At 35.8% G+C, this 22,202-nt stretch overlaps 1 protein-coding gene across 2 annotated transcripts in view; it reads right to left on the minus strand.

Annotated features, from left to right (window-relative positions):
- SRFBP1 (serum response factor binding protein 1) overlaps positions 1–22,202 on the minus strand; it is a 62,764-nt gene that overhangs the window by 12,127 nt on the left and 28,435 nt on the right. For both annotated transcript variants that reach the window (XM_054694498.1, XM_037509467.2), the window contains exons 4-7: positions 14,832–14,903; positions 4,218–4,299; positions 2,399–3,110; positions 745–782 (exon numbers count right to left, since the gene is read on the minus strand). In XM_054694498.1, the coding sequence (XP_054550473.1) occupies positions 745–782; positions 2,399–3,110; positions 4,218–4,299; positions 14,832–14,903 (904 nt within the window). The remainder of the gene's footprint in view (positions 1–744; positions 783–2,398; positions 3,111–4,217; positions 4,300–14,831; positions 14,904–22,202) is intronic.

A 22,202-nucleotide genomic window follows, 5' to 3' on the forward strand; every position in this document is an offset into this window, starting at 1 on the left:
GTGAATATACACTGAATGATGCAGATTGTCATGTGTTTGCCAAACCAGTTCTTTCCCTTCTGGGAGGTACAGGCTGAATACTTCTCATCCAGCCACATTTAGATGAAACCATGTGACCAAGTTACAGCTAATGAAACCTGAGTAAAAGGCCTGACAATTAAAATATCTCATGTTCGATCCTTTATTCTCTCCCCACACAATGAGTCCCTCTGCTATTTCACAGTTAACTGTGATGTGAATGCAAAACAAATTTTATTAAGCCAGTGAGAGTTTGGGATTAGGCACAGAAGTCAGCCTAGCCAAATAGATTAAATTTGATTTACTATGACATAATCAGGAAATGTTCACAAAATAATGTACTTGTTACTGCATATCTTATGGCAAAAAGTTGACGGAAATGTAAATTACATAATAATTTAAAGAATACGTTGATTTACTTCAGGATAAATTTAAAAGACAAATTTTCCGGATAAGTTTTGTCTATATCTTTCCCACCGGCAGAACACAGTGTAAAAAGAAAAGTAAGAAGCAATCTGGGTGTGATTAAGTTATGTTAATTTCTCAATACAATCTAGGAGAAAATAAACAAAAGACAAATTACACTGATAATTATAAGATGCTCTGTTTCCATCTCTGTATACAAAATCCATTCAGCCTATTTAAGCAACCAAAATTTTTCATCCCTCCTCACTGACAAAGCATTGATTCATTGCATAGTGAGATTAGATGGCCATTAATACATACCTGGGGCTTTGCTTTTCGGAACCTGTTCCCTGCAAGATCTAGAAGAAAAACAGCAGTAAGACTTTAAAAAGATAAACAGAGGCTCCCTGGTGGCGCAGGCAGTTGACTGCAGTGTTGTGAAGCTGTCTGAAGCCTCTGCAGTGCCAGTTCGATCCCCGCCGGTGGTGGAGCAATCCACATGGCGCAGCAGTCCTCTCCTGTCTTGCCCGCTGCTCCCCTCAGCAGTGTATTTCAGTCAGTCTGCTTGTTCTGATCCCCACTCTGTCTCTGGTGAATCCTCTCACCCTCCGCACATTTGGCCTGTACCCAGTTCTTTTTTTTTTTTTAAAGATTTATTTATGCATACAAGAGCTGGGGTACAGGCCAGAGATGCGGGGGGCGAGAGGATTCACCAGAGACAGAGCAGGGAACAGAACAGGAAGGCTGACTGAAATGCACTGCTGAGGGGATCAGCAGGAGAGACAGGGGAGGTCTGCTGCACCATGTGAGTTGCTCCCTGGCTGCCCAGAGATCTAACTCGTGCTGCACAGGCTGTGGATAGCTTCACAGTGTGGTGCTTAATCCTTTGCACCACCAGAGATGCCCTGTACCCAGTTCATGTATAAATTAAAAAAAAAAAAAAAAAAAGATAAACAGATCCTCTGACTTTAAGAAAATAGTAAAAACGGTGATAAAATTCATTCAATGGACTATTTTTAGATTCCAATATTACTAAAGAAACTTAGGGGATTCTGTCTCTTACTACCCCTATAGGGATTTCTGGTCATAAAATAGCCTCTTTTGGTTACTGTCTGTCTTCTTGGGACATCTACATAAAGAATTTCAGTTTTCTCACATGGGAATGAATCACATATAATAAAAAATAATACATTTTCTGGGAAGGGAAGGGATAGCAATGTGTTATTTTCAATTGAGGGAAAAAGACAGCCATGTGAGGCAGGTTTGGGAGACACAATGTTTGAATTATTTTCAGTATTCCAAAGATGGTTTTCATATTCTTACTGTGTTAGAAAATTCCAACATTTTTCTTCTCTATTAAAAATTAGCATTGACCTATAAGAGGAAAAAGTCTATTAAAGAAACTAGCTATTAGTGAGGATCTTTATTGTAAAATGTGAAGCTACTCCTATCAGATTAGGATCACAAATGAAATTGAACTTAATGATTCCCAACAGAACACTGTGAAAAGTGGTGGTTAACAGCAGGGAGAGAGGTAGCAGTTCACTAAGTATAAAAGCAGCCTGAAGAACTCAGTGTTAGGGCAAGCAGGCTTATATCCTAAAATAAGAATACATAATAACATGGTTGATGTTTACAATAATGGCCCTGGATTATCAAGAAAAAATCCACAATATTCTTTTCAGAAAGGTCTATTCAAAGAGTGAAGTGTGACATTTCTAAACACTTTTTATCAAAAAAAAAAAAAAAAAAAGTACTAACATCTCATTTTCTTATGAAGCTAGATAAATGTAGCTTTGCCATATGTGTGTGTGCAATACAAAGTTGAAGAGGGCTAGTCTAAATACAGGATGTGCTGTACAAACAAGAAATATGTATGGGAGATAGTCTCTTGGTCTTCATTATGATGCATAGAGATTTCACATCTTCAAAAAAAATTAAGAATAATTATTTCAGAATAGAAAAATATGCTTACCTTCTAGAACTTTTAGATCCAGATAAAGAATGGAAAAACACAGATTCAAACTTCGTAACTTCTGTTTTTGGCATGATTTTATCATTTCTAAAATCGTGATGGCTTTCAAGAGTATCTTCCTCAGGTAACAATTTGGGGGGGGCTTTCTGTTCCTTAACTAAAGAAGGGCAACTACTGTCCTTCTTTCTTGTCCGTTTGACTTTCCCAATGAAGAAGTCATCACCACTATCACTATCCTCAGACATGGAAGACTGTTTGTAAAACCTTTCTTCTGTGCTGTCATCAAAATACTCTTTCTCTTCTTCATGTAATTCTTCTCCATCACTGCTATCACCAAAGGAGTTTTGGGGCTCTTTCTTTTCTTTGATTTTACTTAATGTTTTCATTTTTGGTTCAGCAGGTGTTTCCTGTAGTTCAGAGGAAATGATAGAATCCTTTTCAGCAGGCTTTGATGGAGAATTTGGAATGTCTACTGCTTTTGGTCCATGCCCCAATTTGGCTATTTTTTCTTTTGCATTATTTATTGGCTTCTTTGTCAATATTTTGGTTTCTTTTGCTTTTTGCTCATTGATAATGGTTCCTTCATGTTGTAACTTTCTGGCATCATCATTTGAACACAAAGTGTCCTTGGAATGAGTTTCTTCTGAAGTGTTCTTTGATGATATTACTTCAGTAACATTTTGTCTTGCATCCTTAAAGGCTTTGACAGCAGCTGGAACAGAAATAACACGTGACTTGTTCTGTCAGTAAAACAAATAATGTAAGACACATCACTATTTAATTGCAGTCTTTCTTAAATTACTTGGAAACAGTAAGGAAGAAAACTGGAATTTACATTAATACATATAACAGATCTGAGTACATTCACAAACAAATCTACTAACTTTTTAAAAACCAACTTAAGAGAAGTGCTCGAAGATGCTCATTTTTAAGTCTCTAAAATTAAAAGAAAATTGTCCTTTATGTCCTGAAATTCTGAAGAGCAGAAAAACTGAAGAAGAGTGAATACAAATAAATAAGATAAAATGGTGACATTAATTTCTGTGGGAATAATGTATTGATACAATTTTATTAATAATGTACTATAAATAGTACTATAAATAGTACTTTCAGGCATAAAAATATTTTCCAATCTGTGACAAAAACATTTAATTTTTAAATACATTTTATAGTATACACACACAAATGAAAATTATTTGATAGCAATTACAAAGGTAACAGAAATTACATAAAGATTACATAAATTACATATTTAGAGAATCAATCATATCCCAGATCATGAACATATATCTGAATGTTATATAACCATATATTCAGACATAGTAAAAAATACGCATTTATATTTTCTTTAGACATCAGAAACCCTTCATATTTACAGTCACCTTCCACGTTTAGAAATATCTGAAAGTGACATCTACAATATTAAAGACCCTCCACAGAAAAATGACCACAGAAACAAATACATGATTATTTATCTAAAAATCATGTGCACAGGGGCCTCCCCAGTGGCGCAGAGGCTGAGTGCTGGGTTGTGAAGTTGCCCGCAGCCTCTGCAGCGCTGGTTCGATTCTGATCCACCAGGAGAGGGTCCCACATGGTGAGCAGACCTCTCCTGCCGCGCCCACTGCTCCCCTCAGTAGTGTACTTTGTCAGTCTGCCTGTTCTGTTCCCTGCTCTGTCTCTGGTGAATTCTCTCACCCTCCCGCGCTTCTGACCTTACCCAGTGCTTGTATAAATAAATAAACCAATCTAAAAAAAAAAAAAAAATCATGTGCCAAATGCATTTAAGTACACAGCTTACAAGTTATTAAATTCATACCTTTCAGCACATCTATTTTTTTCTTCAGAAGAGGGTGCACTGCTAATCTGGCAATTGCTCTTTCAGTTGCAGTAGAATCAGGCTGCAAATTGAAATAAGCAATGGGGGAGGGGGAGAATGTAGCATTAAGATAAAAATGAATAAAATAACATCTGTCATTACTTTTAAAATTACTGTCAGGAAACAGCAATTTGTCAATATTCTCATTAGATAAGCCATCTGTATAACTGATATTAAAGAGAAATAAAAACATGCTGGTAAAAAAATACTACTGCTTTTAAACAATTAATTATCATGTGATCAATTAATAAATATTTTTGGGTACGTATTATCTTTCCCAAATTGTGATGATGATGTGTGATTTAAAAAGTAAAAAAAAGTAAAAAGCTCCTGCTCTCTAATAGCTTAAAATATCTACTTAAGAAAACCAAGTTGATATGAAAGAAACAAGTAACAAGTATTAACCCGGGTATAAATCTATTACTAAAGGGCCTCCCCTGGTGGTGCAGCAGTTGAGCGCTGGGCTGCGAAGCTGCCCACAGCCTCTGCAGCACCAGTTCCATTCCAGGCCACCAGCGAGCGTCCCACATGGCGCACAGACCTCTCCTGTTGTGTTCGCTGCTCCCCTCAGCAGTGTATTTCGTCAGTCTGCCTGTTCTGATCCCTGCTCTGGCTCTGGTGAATTCTCTCACCCTCCTGTGCTTCTGACTGCACCCAGTGCTTGTTTAAATAAATAAATAAATAAATCTTTCTCAGAATCTCCCACCAAAGAGCCTGGTTTATAGCCAACACATTTTAAATAAGTGATGATAACTGAAGAGGTAGAGATTACAATATTTAATGTATCAATGAATTTGGAAAACTCATACTTTGGCCAACTGCTTTAAATACATGTAGGCTGACAACATTGAAGGTTTTACCTACAGTTTTAACTTGAGTTTCAGACTCATATATATGTTCAGACATCTGTTTGACATGTTAAGGGAGAATTCTTTGATTTTCTTGTCAAGCCCACTTCTGTAGTCTTTTCCATCTTATGGTACTTAATTTCAATGTTTCTGGTTGCTCAGGCCTGAAATTCTAAACATTCTTCAACCATTATTTCTCCTTCCCTTACACCACACAATAAATATTTCAGCAAATTCTAAAAGTTCCTTCCACAAATTATCTCCAGAACCAGTCACTTCTCACTATTCCTACTCTTTATACGTTTGGCCAGACACCAAAACCTTCTACCTGGACCAATATAATAAGCTTATTTCTGGTTACTTCTCTTCATATCTTGCTGGCCCACAGCCCATTTTCCACAGAGCAGTCACAAGGAGCTTTGAAGAAGTAACCAGGTCATGCTATTCAACCATAAGCTGTTTTCCACCTGAAAGGCTCTATTCCACAAAATACGCATGGCTGATCTTATTGTATTCAGGTCTCTGCTCAAATACCATCTGAACTAATATAACGATTTCCATTATATTTTATTTCACATTTGCTAATACTACATTAACTACAAATGTTTTCATATTTGCAAGGTAGGGGATTTAATTTTTTTTTTCCCCCTCACTATGGACAAAGTACCTAGAAGAGTAACTGGAAATAGGTGGTATTCAATAAACATCCCATAAAGCAAATGAATAAATTTGTCTGGTATAGTAATACAAACATATGAGTATTTAAATAAAAGCAGTTTGAAATCTATTCTCTTTGGAGGTCTTATCTATATAATATCAACTAAAAAACTTCTTTAAATTATAGCTTCTGTAAACCCTGTGCTAGGTCCATCTAAACACCTTCTGTACTATGAGTACTGCCCAAATCATGTCAAACCAGAAACTCAGAGTGTGACCTTATTTGGATACAAGGTCTTTGCAGATAAAACTAATTATGAGAGATCACACTGGCTTTGGGAAATCTCATTCAATGAAATATGACTGGTGTCATTAGAAGGAGGACTCTCAGATACAGAGACAGACAGAGAGGGAACAAGGCTAGGGCAGAGATGGGAGTTATTCTGCCACAGTCAGAGAAGTCTTAGGACCACCATAAGTTGGAAGATACAAGAAAAGATTTCTTTCCTGGAAACTTCTGAGGAAGCACAGCTCTACTTACACCATGATTTCAGTTTTTTAGTTTTCTGAAAATAGAGAGAATAAATTTGTATTTCAAACCACTCAACTTGTGTTACTTTGTTATAGCAGCCTCAGGGAAATTGCCTCTGATCAATCTTATAAAAGAAATACAGTACATTTGTGGGCCGAATATTTATTACAGTGTTAATTCAATCCTCTGCTCTTTCAACTCTCACAGGGCATCCTGATGCTAACCTATTTTGTCTATCTTAGAGAGATATGCTAGTGTATTCTGAATCACTAAGCAACATGTTGGACTGCTGAAGGGGCAAACCTGCTTGCTTGAGTCTTAAAAGGAAGGATCTTAAAAGCTGTAACATAGAACTCCCAAGGAAGGACATGATTTTGCAGGCTAAAAGATTGAAGAGAATTTAATCACATGAGAATGTTAGGGTCTACAAACTTTCAGAGGAAAAAAGATGTAACAACAATAACAACAAAAAAATCAAAAACCAAAAATCCAGGAATCAGAATTGGAAGTCAAAGCACTTCTGAAATTCTAAAGTGGTTTCCAACCTAGAGAAAAATAAAAATACTTAAGAGACATACAGGTTTAAAAAAGTTTACAACCCTTTAGTGAAGCTAAGCTTCATTAAAATGAAGAAAGAAAGAAAAGAATGAGGAAGGCATGGGACACAAAAAAATGGAGAGCTAGGCAAAAGGATTTCCAAGGATGAGGCCAAATTTATTTATAATGCCTAGTATATTAAATATCTTGAAAGTGAATTTAAATAACTAATGAGGAGTTTGGTGCTACATCAGAGAGAAGACAGAAAAGTAACACTATAACAAACACTACAGATGAAAATATCATGCAGAAAAAGAAATATGCTCATTTGAAATGGGTTAAAGACTTACATAAGACCTGAAAATGTAAAAACTTCTAGAAGAAAATGTCAGGAAAAAACTGACACTTTTCTTAGCAGTGACTTTTTTGGATGTGACACCAAAATCACAAGCAATGAAAGCAAAAATAAACAACCGGAACTATACCAAACAAGGTTTTACATAGAAAAGAAGCAATCAACAAAATGAACAAGAAAACTTACTGAATGGGAGGAAGTATAGGTGAATCATGCACAAGACAAGGGGTCAATATCCAATATTGTAGGGAACTCATAAAACTCAAGAGCAAAAACAAAAAAAAATTAAAACTGGGCAAAAGATATGAATAGATATTTTTCCACAGAATACATGCAGAGAGCCAGCTGGTACCTGAGAAGACAGATGTTCATTTCACTATTCATCAGCGAAAAACAAATCAAAACCACCGTAAGGCACCACCTCACACCAGTTAGGATGGTAATTATCAAAAAGACAAGAAATAACAAGTGTTGGTGAGGTTCTAGAAGAAAGGAACCTTGATATACTATTGTGAGAATGTAAGCTGATGTAATCACTATGGAAAACAGTATGGAGATCCTTAACGAATTAAAAATGAAGCTACCTGATCTCATAATTCCACCGCCTATATACACACACACACATATATTTATATATATGCATATATATATATGTACACACACACATAAAGGAATTGAAATTGCTAACTTTAAGAGGTATCTGCAATCCAAGTTCATTGCAGAATTATTCACACTAGCTAAGACATGGATATGATGTAGGGGTCCATTGACATATAAAGATAATTGATAAAGTATGGCATACACACACAGAGACATATACACTGACATACACTATATACATATACATGCACACACACACAATGGAATATTATTTAGCCATGTGAAAGAAGGAACTCTTTCCATTTATGATAATATGGCTGAACTTGGAGGTATGCTATGTGAAATAAATCAAAAAGAACAAACCCAATACTGCATGCCATCACTTTTATGTGGAATCTGAAAAAAAAAAAACCAAAATCATAGGAGCAGAGAGCACAAAGTTTGTTGCCAAAGGCTAGGAGGGTCAGCTATCACAATATTATATGTCAATTATATCTCAATAATGCAACAAACAGGGCCTCCCTGGTGGCACAGCGGTTGAGCGCTGGGTTGCGAAGCTGCCTGCAGCCTCTGTGGCGCCAGATCGATCCCCGGCTGCTCCCCGGACACCAGAGGAGGGTCACACATGGAGCGCAGACCTCTCCTGCCGCCCGCTGCTCCCCTCAGCAGTGTACTTCGGTCCTTCTGCCTGCTCTGCTCCCCACTCTGGCTCTGGTGAATTCTCTTACCCTCTTGCGCTTCTGACTGTACCCAGTGCTTGTATAAATAATAAAAAATAAAAATCTTAAAAAAAAAAAAAAATGCCACAAACAAAGTACACACAATTTGTTTTTAGGTTCACACAGAAGCACCTTTAGTTAAAAAGAAAAAGACACAGCTTCTCAATTTTTTACTCATTTAGCTGGAAACCCTGTTTTATAACAAAAAAAGTTACCTTGCAGGTATGTGCCATACTTATTCTGTACCATGTTATTTGTGTATATGACTTTCAAAATGTTCTTAATGCTTTTAAGTTTTATAAACCAGAAATTCTGATGAAAATGACCATCTTAGGGAACAAATCTTGTTATAGTGAAATATAAAAAATGTTAGAGTTGCTTAATAGTAACAAAATATAGAAAGTACAAAAAGACCATAAAAATCTTGTGGTGTGTGCAACAGCAACTTTGAAGGGACACTAAAATCCATTACCAGAATGTTTGATCTGGAAGAGTTCCTGTCTAGAGAAATGAGCAAAGAGGCAGAAATGGTAAGAGACCTACCAGAATTTTGCAGCTAGTGGCAAAGCAACACTACTTAGAATGCAGAAATGCCAAGTCTCTTCCCTCTGCTCAACAGGAATTTTTGCTAATAGAGAATCTTTGCTAATAGACTGAATGCACTGGAGAGGAGTTATACTGATGCCTGTCCTTCAAAATTCCGTATAGTTTGCTATTTTAAATTAATTAATTTTGATGCTGAACTAATTAATTAGTTTAGATGATGTTCTGATTTGCAAATCTTTGTACCTTATGATTTCTGAAGTAGAAAAAATATTCAAATGGGGAAAATTGTGCAAATGAAAATTTAATGACATATTAATGCTGTGTTTTTTAGTACAGTGGATTTAATTTTTCTTTCTTAGGGACCAATAAAAGGTTACACAGGTAGTTCTTAAAATGTTTGATTTAAAGAAAGTCCTAGTTAAAACTAACGAATTTTATAAACCATAGCAATCATTTAAATAGACCTTTTAATTTCTCCTAAGTAAAAAATGTCAAATTTGTCACTTTAAACTTCTCTTTAATTGTATTAAGAGAGCAACTGAAATCTTTACATTTAATTTCCTACAGTAAATTTTAACAAAAAGTAAAGGAATATGATCCAAAGGTTTTATACAGCAATTAAACTGAGTTTTAACCTGATTTCAAGAATGCCTAGCCAGTCAGGAACAAAGTTACAACTCAAAATCAAGTTTCTGAAATCAGTTTTGTATTCTTATACATGTTTTCTTCTAAACTATTTCAGATGCATTTCTGCCAATTTGTGACAACTCCGGGCCTCTCAAATGTTTTTGGGAAAGGAATTAAATATTAACAAAAGTATATAGACTGATGAGGCAAGTGGGCTCAGATTTCTATCCCTGGCATTGTGTGGGGTCTCTGCTGCATTTCAGGTGTCTACCTTTTCTTCAAGACATGGGGCTAAATTAGTGGGAGCTCACTAGAATAAATCGAGCAGCCCCTGTTGGGGGTGACTTCAATTTCTTTAACCATTTCTCTCCTGTCCATCTTCCTTCCTCACTTATTTTCTTTCTCTTTGTATTTACTGAGCCCTTATGTGAAGGCATACTCTCACACATGAGGCACGAATACCAGTAATTAAACCAAGGCAGAGGTAATAAAATTCACAGAGATAGAAAATGTTATGGAGTACACAGAAGGAATTCAAATACAAACAGCTTATATTTAAATAAACTTATTTTGAAGCTTATGTAGTCAGTTTATATTTAAATAAACTTATTTTGAAGCTTAAAAGGCTAAGTAGTCTCTATGAACAAATAGTTTTTACACCTGCATGAAAAAGTCTTCACAATATTGGGGAATATGAAGGAAACCACAGCTTTCCTTATTTAAAAATGACACAGTGTTTGCTGTGGAAAATTCTCAGGAAACTGTGGTTTTCACACACCTCCAGTTTCTTCCATTTCAAATAAATTAAATAAAAAAGGAAAAACACATCATCTTTTAATGGAAAATTTTTTATTTTGGCATATGGTTATTTATTGTGAACACAAAGCATTTGGTGTTCAATTTTGAAGAATTTTGAGAATGTACATGTGAATGTAAACAGTCTAAAAATGAAAAGGCTCTCTTAAATGCCATGTCCATTCCTTTGAAATGTTTGCTTAAGAACACTGACTCAAAATGAACTGGTAGTGGTAGAAAATTAGTAACACTACTTTTAATATTAAGTAGACTTAATTCCAATTCTAGGTGTTACCTGAAGATATCAACCAACACACTTACATCTGTACTCGCATTTAGTGAGATAACAGCAAACAGTCCCGATTCAACTAGATCAGACGCACCGTGGCAGAGTAAGCAAGCTGACGCTCAGAGTCCACTCTTAAGGAAACAGAAGACTTTCTTGCATTTGTTGAACTCTTAAAATCATTATAATGCCATTCTACAATGTAGTGTTACCTATGAGGACTTATTCCATTATTGTTCTAAATTTGGTTTTATAGGTGAGACCTTGATTTAGACTCTGAAGCTGTCATTTCCTACTAACTGTAGGTATGATTTTGATATTTATATGCCTGATGTCTCATCTGCTAAATGGGATTAGTATCATCTTTCCTGAGAGCTAGCATTATAAAGCATCTAACAAGTCAGGCAACTGACATATGTTAACAAACATGTTAATTTGCTTCCTCTTAGCCAACAGTGCTTAATATAACTGTCTAACAAATTTTCTACTAGTTAACATTTTCTTCTACAAAATACTCTGTCCTTTATGCCCCTCAAATTTACTATAGTGCATAGGCTATTTCTATGCACACAACAGATGTGCTGAATTGAGAAGCTCCTAAACTTCCGGTAAAAGCTGTCAGGAAAGGTCAGAGTTACAGTTCCTAACTCTCCAGTTCTAAATTTTCACCATATTCGTGTTAACTGGCTACTGAACCATTCTAACCCTTCCCACATTTGAAAAATGAAGACACTATTACTACACACTCACAAGTGTACACACATTATGTGCATACATTGTTTTCTATAAAGAACAGATAAAATAAAGTGAGGTAAGAATGTGTATGAAAGAACTGTGCATGCTGTAATATGCTATGCAAATTAGTTTGCTCTGCTCTATTGTGATAGTCAGAAGTATACGTAATACATACACATATAGTGCAGAGCAATATGTAATACACTTATTTTCCGTTTAGTTATCTTCTACCCAGCCCCCTTCCTTGACAAAATCATCAGTTCTCCATTTAGGACACTCCACTGCTTGCTTTATTTTTGTTTTAAAGGTTTAACTAATTAAAAAGTGGTAAATAAAAGAACCTAAATCTAATGTAAATCCAATGTAAATCACAAATGAAATGAAATAGTAAAAGTAGAGCTCAAGTAAATAGCTTGGAAGAAACGTGTGATTCTTAAGCAGGGCCGTTTCCCTTGGCCCTAAATCCCTCAACAGTTCCATCAATAACTTTGATGAAACAGAACTGCTTTCCTTTCCTCCCTGCCTAGTTTCCCTCCCTTCCTTCAATTTGGAGAAAGTACAAAAGAACAGAAATATAATCAGGTTTCACTTGAAAATACTTTAATGAGATTGTAAACTTTCTAGCTGACTTACTAAGATAAATCTCATCATTACAAATCAAGTTATATGCAAATAAAACTTATTAACACAATAACAATGATAACCTAACATAGACATGTGTGGACACATTTTTAAGATAAATGACATTTTACACACTGGAAGACTGAACAAAGGATTGTATTGTAAATGGAAGAAAATATGCTTAAGAATTGCTACTATAGGTAATACATTAACCTTCTAAAGTGAAAAAAATCAGGCTGAAAGGGGGGAAAATAAAATATGGGATATTTTATTTTAGATATTTTAAAGTTAAACTTAAGTAATAAATACTGCAAAGTTTTACTGTTAGAGCTAAAATGGAAATAGTATTACTAGGGAACTAAAATAAACTGCTTTTTATTGTCACCACAAATTAAACATGAATGAAATACTTTTAGAATTCAGCAACGAGAAAGTCAAAAAAATTTATTTTGGTAAAGGCTCAAGTTATTATTTTTTAAAATGCTCATGAAAACAAAAATACACTTTGCCATATTTTTACAGAATTACCACTATTCTGTTTCACATACCATATTTTGTCTGAAATAGAGACCAAACCACGAGTTTAAAAGTATAGTAAAACAGGCCTCCCCAGTGGCGCAGCGGTTGAGTGCTGGGTTGCGAAGCTGCCCGCAGCCTCTGCAGTGCCGGTTCGATCCCCGGCTGCTCCCCGGCCACCAGAGGAGGGTCCCGCATGGCGCGCAGACCTCTCCTGCCGCCCGCTGCTCCCCTCAGCAGTGTACTTCGGTCCTTCTGCCTGCTCTGCTCCCTGCTCTGGCTCTGGTGAATTCTCTCACCCTCCTGCACTTCTGACTGTACCCAGTAATGGTATAAATAAATAAATAAATCTTTAAAAAAAAAAAAAAAAGTATAGTAAAACTACTTTTTGCCTTTTTATGAATGAATCCTATGAAATAAGTATATTTACTGTAAAATCATGCTAATATAAAATACAGAGGCTCTTGTAAAATCAAGCTCATAAAAGTAACACTTGGTGTTACTTTTCTGACAAGGATGATGAGGATAACAGCAATCCTCCCTTCTTCCAAACAAACAACAGCTTTTCATATTCTTACAACAAATCCTTTAAAACAACATATCCAGGGCCTCCCTGGTGGCGCAAGGGGTTAAGATGCAACCTATGAAACTATCCGTAGCCACTGCGGCATGAGATCGACCCCCAGCCAGGGAGATGACCCGCATGGCACAGCAGACCTCTCCTGTCTCCAGCTGCTTCCTCAGCAATGCATTTCAGTCAGTAGGCTTGTTCTGTCTCTGGTGAATCAAGGGTAGAGGAGTAAGCGCTGGTTTACACAGATATAATGGACAGTATTTTTTCCTTAAGGCAAGGATAGACAAATTGATTTGCAATTGGAGATTTCAATATATATATATCTTTAGTAATCAGTAAAACAACTTGGTAGAAATCAGTGAAGATAGTAGTCACCACCAACCAATCTGATCTAACTGACACTGATAGGACCCTCATCTCAACAGAATACACTTGCAAATGTAATTTTCACTACAAAAAAGCCACACTCTGAACCACAACAGAAACATTAACCAAGTCAAAAAACATGAAAAAACATGCCCATGGATCATAAAAAATACAGTAACAGGGAGATATACAGAGAATCCCATAAATGTTCAGAAATTAAACAACATAATTAAGCCACTGGTCATAGATGAAGCTTCAAAGGAACTATAAAACATTCTGAACTCAAAGAAATTAAAATGCAACACAAACACATCAAATCTATGGGATGCAGTTAACATAGACTTGGTGGGGATTACAACAATTGTCAATGAAATGAATATAGACAAGCAATAGAAAAAATCAATTAATCCACCATCCGTGGAACAGTCTTACATAGGCAGTAGCAAGTGGGTAGAAATGAAAAGTGGGAAGTACAAGGAAGAAGCAAGAGTAGCAAACACAAGAAGCAGAAGATTTGGGTAAATGTCCGAACTGTCCTTATAATGGTGGCACAAGCATTAATCAACTCATTTCATTCTTTCTGAGCTATAGTGTTCTCATTTGTAAAATGGGTTAAAAATTATCATTCCAAGGGGCAACTGCATGGATTAAGTGAAATATTCATGAAAATGATTTGGAAAGAATAAAATTATAGTCTTTAATTAACAGGATTAACAAACTAGTCATTATCTAGCACTTAAAGATGTGATATCACAGGAAAGAAAAATTTTTAAGTTACTATAAAAATATTTTTTGGTGGCAGTATAGAAGCTCATGTGGGGGACCTCTTTGGTGGTGCAGGGGTTAAAGGTTCAGTGCTATCAAGCTATTGCCAGCCACTGTGGCATGAGTTGGATCTCAGGCTAGGGAGCTGACCCACAAGGTGCAGTCTACCTCTCCTGTCTTGCCTGCTGCGCTCCTCAGCAGTGCATTTCAACAGATCCACCCATTCTGCTCCCTACTCTGTCTCTGGTGAATCCTCTCACACCCCACACCTCTGGCGTACATCCCAGTTTTTGTACGCATAAATAAATAAAAAGTCTTAAAAAAAAAGAAGCTTATGTTGGGGAAAAATTGTGAAATATTAATAGTTACTGTGAAATATTAATAGTTATTCAGAACTTTTTTTCTTCAAGCAAAAGAAGTGAACAATAAAAGAAGGAACATTTCATAAAAGAAACCGGATCTATTGCAGATATACCTTTTTGCAGATTTTTTCAAAGTTGATATCATCACCAAGAGCAGATTTAGTTATGACATCAGGTTTCAATTCCTGTGAAAGAACGAAACAAAGTAATTTTAGCTATAATTCTAATTTTAAATTGTCATTATCCATATTTTGCTGTTAAAAAAAATCCTTAAGTTTTAGAAGAGAACAATGCCTATCAGAGGAAGAATTATCATGCTTCTAAAACTAAAACCATAACAAAATGAATTTAAGAACCAATACCCTGGGCGTCCCTGGTGGCGCAGGTGGTTGAGCTCAGCGCTGTGAAGCTGTCCGCAGCCTCTGTAGTACTGGTTTGATCCCCACTGGCCGAGCAGACCCCTCCTGTCTCACCTGCTGCTCCCCTCAGCAATGTATTTCATCAGTCTGCCTGTTCTGTTCCCCACTTTCTCTCTCTGATGAATCCTCTCACCCTCCCGCGTATCTGACCTGTACCCAGCTCTTGTATTTAAAAAAAAAAAAAAAAAAAAACTAATACTCCTAAGATAATTATATAGAGACTTCATGGAAGCCAGAAAGTTTAATTTGCCTTCACAATAATATTTCTTAAGCTGAATTAATATTAAAATAATTCAAAATGTTAACTTAAGCCTTCTTAAATTTACAGATATTATTACTGCTTTCTTTCTGTCTGTGCAAGTCTTCTCCCTTCCTTTCTTCTAATAAACCTAACCTTTCAAAAATGTAAAATAAAACAAAAAGACATCATTACTTATTTTAATGTCATTTCAGGATATTGGCAATCATATCAATTTATAGAATAATGCAGAAACTTAGAGAAAATTACAATTTTATTTTTCTATTATGCAATTAATCCAGATTTACTTTAGAAAATCAAAAAAGCGGAGAAAGTAAAATGACTCAATGTTTGTATGACCTTAATTTTATTACCTTTCTACACAACTCTTAAAAAGAATTCAAGTTTGATGTCCATTCCACTAATGAAGTAAAGGATAAGTTAAGATCACACAAAAATTAAAATTTTCTATATTAATAGTTATCAAGCTATTGTTTGAAAATAATTAATATTATTATGGTCTTAATTCATAATATTGCTCCAATTAAACTAAATTACAAAATCCAATGATTGATTTTAAAACAATGCTGAATCACAGTAGATATACAATATGACAAAAACTGTGGTTCTGGAGGCAACAGAATGAGGAAGCACTGAGTTGAGGAGAACTGATGAATGGGATTATACTGCTTCTTTCAGATATACAGGTAAAGGTAAGACTGCAAAGAAAAATTAAGGAACCTACAGAAAAAAGACATGTATTAACTCCTTATCTTCATCCATTAAAAAGTTTCACTTTGGAGGCCTCCCTGCTGGCGCAAGCGGTTGAGTGCAGCGCTGTGAAGCTCTCCATAGCCTCTGCAGTGCCGGTTCGATCTCCGCAGGCCTTGGAGCAACCCACATGGCGCAGCAGACCTCTCCTGTCTCGCCCACTGCTCCCCTCAGCAGTGTATTTCATCAGTCTGCCTGTTCTGTTCCCCGCTCTGTCTCTGGTGAATCCTCTCAAAAGGATTCACAAAAGAAAGCCAATATAATTCGCAAAAGAAAGCCAATATAATTTTAAAACTAAAATTCTAAAAAAAAAAAAAGACTTTCTGAAAAAACCCACCAAAGAGAAAAAACAAAAGACCTTACTTACTATGTCGCTAAAGTGACTTGGAGTGATCAATAACAAAACCTATCCTAGTAAAACTAATATATTTTAAACACCAGAAAAAAGTTCAAAGCCCTTAGGTAAAAACATTAATCTAGTTGTAACAGTGAAGAAATTAGGCTGGTATCAGAGCAGAACAATAAACGAGCCTGTTGGAGCATTTTCAAGGAACTCAACATAACATGTAAAATCCAAGGTTTTATATCCATTCAAACAGCCCTATGCATTTCAAGTCTATCGGAAATAGTTTAGAACTTGCAAAAATTCCGAAAATATTTTACACATGTGCCTCTCTAGAAGAATCATCTGAAGGAGCTTCATCCAACATTAGATAAATAAAAGGATTGATGTTGAGTATGTGTTTGTAGAGCTGGAATTAAAACAAATATGGGGGCCTACGAGAAAGAACAATAGGTAAACTATACATATTTAGCCTAAGTAAAAAGAATATAAATAAAAAAAATAAGAGAAAAGGAGAAATGGGAAGTAGGATAAGATCACTGACCACTGTCTAAATTTGGCAGGTGGGCATCAAAGGATTGACAAATGAGAAAACAAAAGATTACATTAAAAATGTGACAGTAAGGACACTATCAAAAACAAACACAAAAGTAACTATGGAACAAAAACACACATCTTTCTAAATATCAGCAAAATTTATTTTAATCTCGAAAAAGATACATCAACTGGAGAAATAAACACAGTGAATAACAACACAGATATCTATTCAGTACATAGAATATAAAATGATACGAAAGAGTTGTGAGCGAACATGAGGAATATAATTTAATGTTAATTAGCTTAATGTGCCTATTAGAAGGGAAAAAACCTTTCAAAATGGATCACAAATAAAAAGCCTGTGTTTCCATAGAAGACACACAAGGAACACAGTTACAAACAAATGTTAAAAAATAAAGGATGGGCAAAGACATACCTGGGAAATAGGAACACTTAGAAAGCAGGAAGTAATATCCTATGTCAAAGAAAAATTCAGGTAAAGCCAAAAACGAAACAGGATTAAGCAAAAACTACAGGAAATGAGAAACGGAAATGCAATACTGACTGGAGATTTAACACACTACTTTTTGTTCAAAAAAAGTACATAAATAAACACTGAGGAACTAATAAATCAAATGTGCTTTTAGGAAATGTAAAAACTATAATAGCATTATTCCTCATTCCCTATACTTTATACAGAAAAGATCAGGTAACGCATTTAGAACCAGTTTCTGATGTTTTATCACATATGGCTAGACAGCACCTCAAATATTGGTATTCCCTATAGAAGACAAAAGGGAATGTAATCCGCAGGTTTTTTGAATCCTAAGAAACTGCTGCAGAAGATACTTGGAAAGTTCACATAAAATTGCCAGGATTTATAAACTGCCCCTTCGTTGCTCTAAATTCTAGATATATGTATATTCTGACTCCAAATACATAACACACTTTTAAAGAGAGAAGTTTTAGCAATTAATTTCAATATTCTTGGATTAAATAGCTTTAATGATGGGTTATAACTTGGTCACAAATCTAAAGAATTACATTTTAAATTGATTATAAAAGCCAGTAAACATAAACTTTACTAGATCTGTGGCTTAACTGTAGGGGATATTAGGAATTTACTTTTGTAAGCTCACAAGTAACACAGTTTTCACAGAATGCATGGAATGGGTAGTTTCCTGGATTGGGGTTACAGTACCATACTTTATTACAATGCATCTACTCTTCACAATAAATGAATGGTTTTCAACAAAAGCTTTGAAAAACAGGTGTACTGCAAACTTTGTGGATAAAACTCTCAAAGCCCCAATTTAGATAAAAAGAGGTTTGGACACTCAAGAGTATCAACAATTCCAGCTTTCCAACTAATTGTTCTCTAGCGGTTGACACTCCAATCACCTTATTGGGAATAGTTCTGCTTCTGGGACATGGGAAGGAAATAAGCTGGACAGGGTAGGCAGTAACCCATTTAGTCAAAAGAAAATGGCCTGAGGAGCTACAAAATAGTCAGGAAATAATTTATGCAAACATCAACCTTTGTCTTAAATTTTCTTGACAGAAAATGGAATGAAGAGCCTAGAAGTGTGAGGCAGTACCTTTTTCAGCTTTGATTATTAGATGCTAGATAATGCCACATTTATTGAAGAGAACTGGACAGAGTGGAGAAATTTTAAATGTCTATGTCTTAGTAAAAAAGAGAAAAATTAAAGAGGTCAGTAAAGTCTCATCAGTGGAAAAGTCAAACTCAGGATATGACCAAAAAATAATTAGTTGTCAGTGTGGGCTTTTTCTTTAGAAAAGCAAAGCTGAAAAGAAATGCTAGAAAAAAACAGCCAGGACTACTGGAGAGCTGCGAAGCAGAACATTTATTCCTCAAAAGTATTCTACATTACTCTAGGTTTTACTTTTATAAACATGGGAGAAACTAAAACACTACGGAGGGATTCACTGAAACATAGAGATGACGTAGTGAGTGACTGGGAGACAGACATGAACTACCCAGGCAGATACCAGCTACAAGATAAGACTTTGCTTTTTCTGCAAAGATTTCATGCCAACTGGAAAACTGAGATCCACTGCAATACCCAGCAACAGATATTTTAGGTAGAAGCTACATATCTAATCCAAGGGTATTAAATATGTGCTCAGTGCAAAGAGTCATCTGATCCCTTTGTATACAACTTACAATGTGGTTAAGAAAATATCGACTGAAAGTATCAAAGAAGAGAAACCAGATCATGTAATAACTTCATATTGTGCTCTTCTTAGCATGTAGAATTCTTAGTAAAATGAGTAACTAGACAGAAACAGTTAGCTTTGTTTTATATGAAACTGATTCCAATGTCTTTTTGCAATATTCTGCAATTTTAAATGCAGATAAAAATTCCATACGCTAATTTGCAAATTTTATACCTAAGTCGTGTATTAATATTATTAACATGGGATTAAAAAAATGTAGATAGGCCTCCATGGTGGCGCAGTGGTTGAGCACTGGGTTGTGAAGCTGCCTGCAACCTCTGCAGTGCCGGTTCGATCCCTGGCCGCCTGGCGAGGTCCCACATGGCGCGCAGACCTCTCCTGCCACCCGCTGCTCCCCTCAGCAAGTGTACTTCGTCTGTCTGCCTGTTCTGCTCCCTGCTCTGGCTCTGGTGAATTTTCTCACCCTCCCGTGCTCTGACTGTACCCAGTGCTTGTATAAATAAATAAATAAATCTTTAAAAAAAAATGAGATACATTTCAATTTAGAAGAAGAAAATTAAAAAAAAAGGCTAACTCAAAGAAATTTTAAATATAACCTGAAAACATTAAGTGTTTCCAAAAAATATAAATAAAGATACAAAATTTTCTCTGAGAAAAAGGCTATATTAAGGAAAAACAATGGGAAAATAAAGATACTGGAGATATATAAAAGGTGCTAAACTATACTAAACAGCTTTCAAGTGAATGTAAAAGATTCATACCAAATTAGACAAATAAAACATAAGCAGCTTTACTCAACTGTATAAAAATGGTGCAGAAGTTTTTCATTTTAAAAAATGTTCAATCAATGCAGAGGAAATTAAACCATTAGTAATTTGCTAATCAAATAATAACTGAACTTAGCTTCTGAAACAATGTTTAAGTATAAATAGTTTCTTTTCCTTAGATTTCCTTAAAATTTCCTCAAGTCTGAAAATCTTAAACTTCAAACTGATTCATCAATCAGCAGGACTCTGTGCTGATTTAAATAAGTCACCTATTCTTTTATTTTTAGACAATCTAGCATATCTTTAGCATCAGTTTACTTCTTTTAACTTTCAAACAGATTTATGAAATATGGGGCCTCCATGGTGGCACAGGGGTTAAAGACAGCGCTGTCAAGTTGCTGCCAGCCACTGCAGCATGAGTTCGATACCCTGGCTGGCCAGCCAGCTAACACACATGGCACAGCAGACCTCTCCTGTCTTGCCTGCTGCTCCCTCAGCAGTCTATTTCAGTGGATCTGCCTGTTCTGTCCCCTACTCTCTCTGGTGAATCCTCTCACCACCCCCCACCTCTGGCTTATACCCCAGTTCTTGTATGCATAAATAAATCTTAAAAAAAATATGTAATATACTTGCAAAACAAAGTAAAATACTATACTATTTATAATATACATGCTAGGAGTTATTATTGCAATCACAAATCATTAGAACTACAAGGAACTTCAGTCATCACACAATTCTTTACCAGTGTTAACAGAGGGTTAATTCGTAAGTCTAGGTTGTTCAAGTTCTGTGGCTGCCTAGGGAGAATGTCCTGTCTTCAGGAATGACCTTTGTCCAGCTCCTAGGAGCTATGAGCCCTTGGGTGACTGGGTACCAACTGTTTATGCTACGAATGTGGTTTATGGTGTCTGTGTTTGCTCATACCTGAACACTTCACATACATTTCCGTTTTGCTAATTTTGTTCCACTGAATAGTAATAAACCATTACTGGGAGTATAAAGACCTTTTTTTATTTTTGAGTCCTGTGAATCATTCCAGTGAATTACTGAGGTTCACAGTAGTTTTGGGGATGCTTTCATCTACTCAATTTGACAGAAGAGAAAATGACCCAAGAAAATGAAAGATTCATTCAGGATTATAGCAAGGGCCAGGCCTAGAATCTCCACATGTTGCTTTTTGCCATATCCTGTTGTTAGTGGTGATGAGAAATTATTGTAGTTGCTTCCTAATTGAATTAGTTTAAACTAACTTGCTGAAGGTAGTCATCTACTAATAACTGGATCTATCGGAATAGTCCCTCTCCCTTATTCCACACCATGCCAAATGCTACTGTGTTGCTCATATTCAAAATAGCAAATTCAATTGAAATGAAGTAATCCCAATTTTGGTTATTTGGCTATCTACTTGTCTTTTTTCTCTCCAGAAACTTGTTTGACCACTGCAATATACTGATTCACACCATACAACCAGAGCAGTGCTGTCTCTGGCTGAGCTGGGAAAAGTAGGCTGCAACCAAATTAATCTATATCAAACAGAGTGGGGTGGGAAACTGCGAAAAGACAAAAAGGAACTTGGAGGTAGTAAGCTTGACAACGTTTTAATTCTAAGAGGTTCTCATTACAGCTGGGCTTCTAACTTAAAATATAAAACATGCTTGCATTTTCTGAAATGTGACTGAAGTTCAATATGATATTTAGGATATGGGGGCTTAGTCCCCGGTGCAAAGAATTACAAGGGCAAGAGAGGTCTGTATTCTTTGAAGTTATTTTTTTTTTTTTTTTGTCTATTTGAAAATGAGGCAAGAATTGCATTTCTCTGAAATAACTCATGAGAGAACTTTCCACAATGGGAATCTTATGGTTAGCCCTTGGTGACAACAAAATCCTTATTTCCTAAACACTGCTCTACTATTTGCTAATATAGTTCTAACAGATGGAATTTTATTTAGGTTATAGTTAGTATACTGCCAAGAGATTTCTCTAAGTAAATTATCTGTCTCTTTCAGCAATTTCTGTGTTCTTTATTGCTACTAAGGTATCTGCCACCTCTGCTGCTCAGGTGAGAGCTCATTTACCTGCCACTGCAGGCCTCCTCAGCATGCTCCTACTATATCCCCCCCCACCTGGCCCACCCCATACATCCTCTTCCATCGTGTCTGCTGATTTTGACTTCCTCCCTTGGACTACTGTTATCCTACCCACAGATT

The sequence above is a fragment of the Talpa occidentalis genome, unplaced genomic scaffold (assembly GCF_014898055.3).
Source record: "Talpa occidentalis isolate TD23 unplaced genomic scaffold, MPIMG_talOcc4v2.1 talOcc4.13, whole genome shotgun sequence".
Lineage (NCBI taxonomy): Eukaryota > Metazoa > Chordata > Mammalia > Eulipotyphla > Talpidae > Talpa > Talpa occidentalis.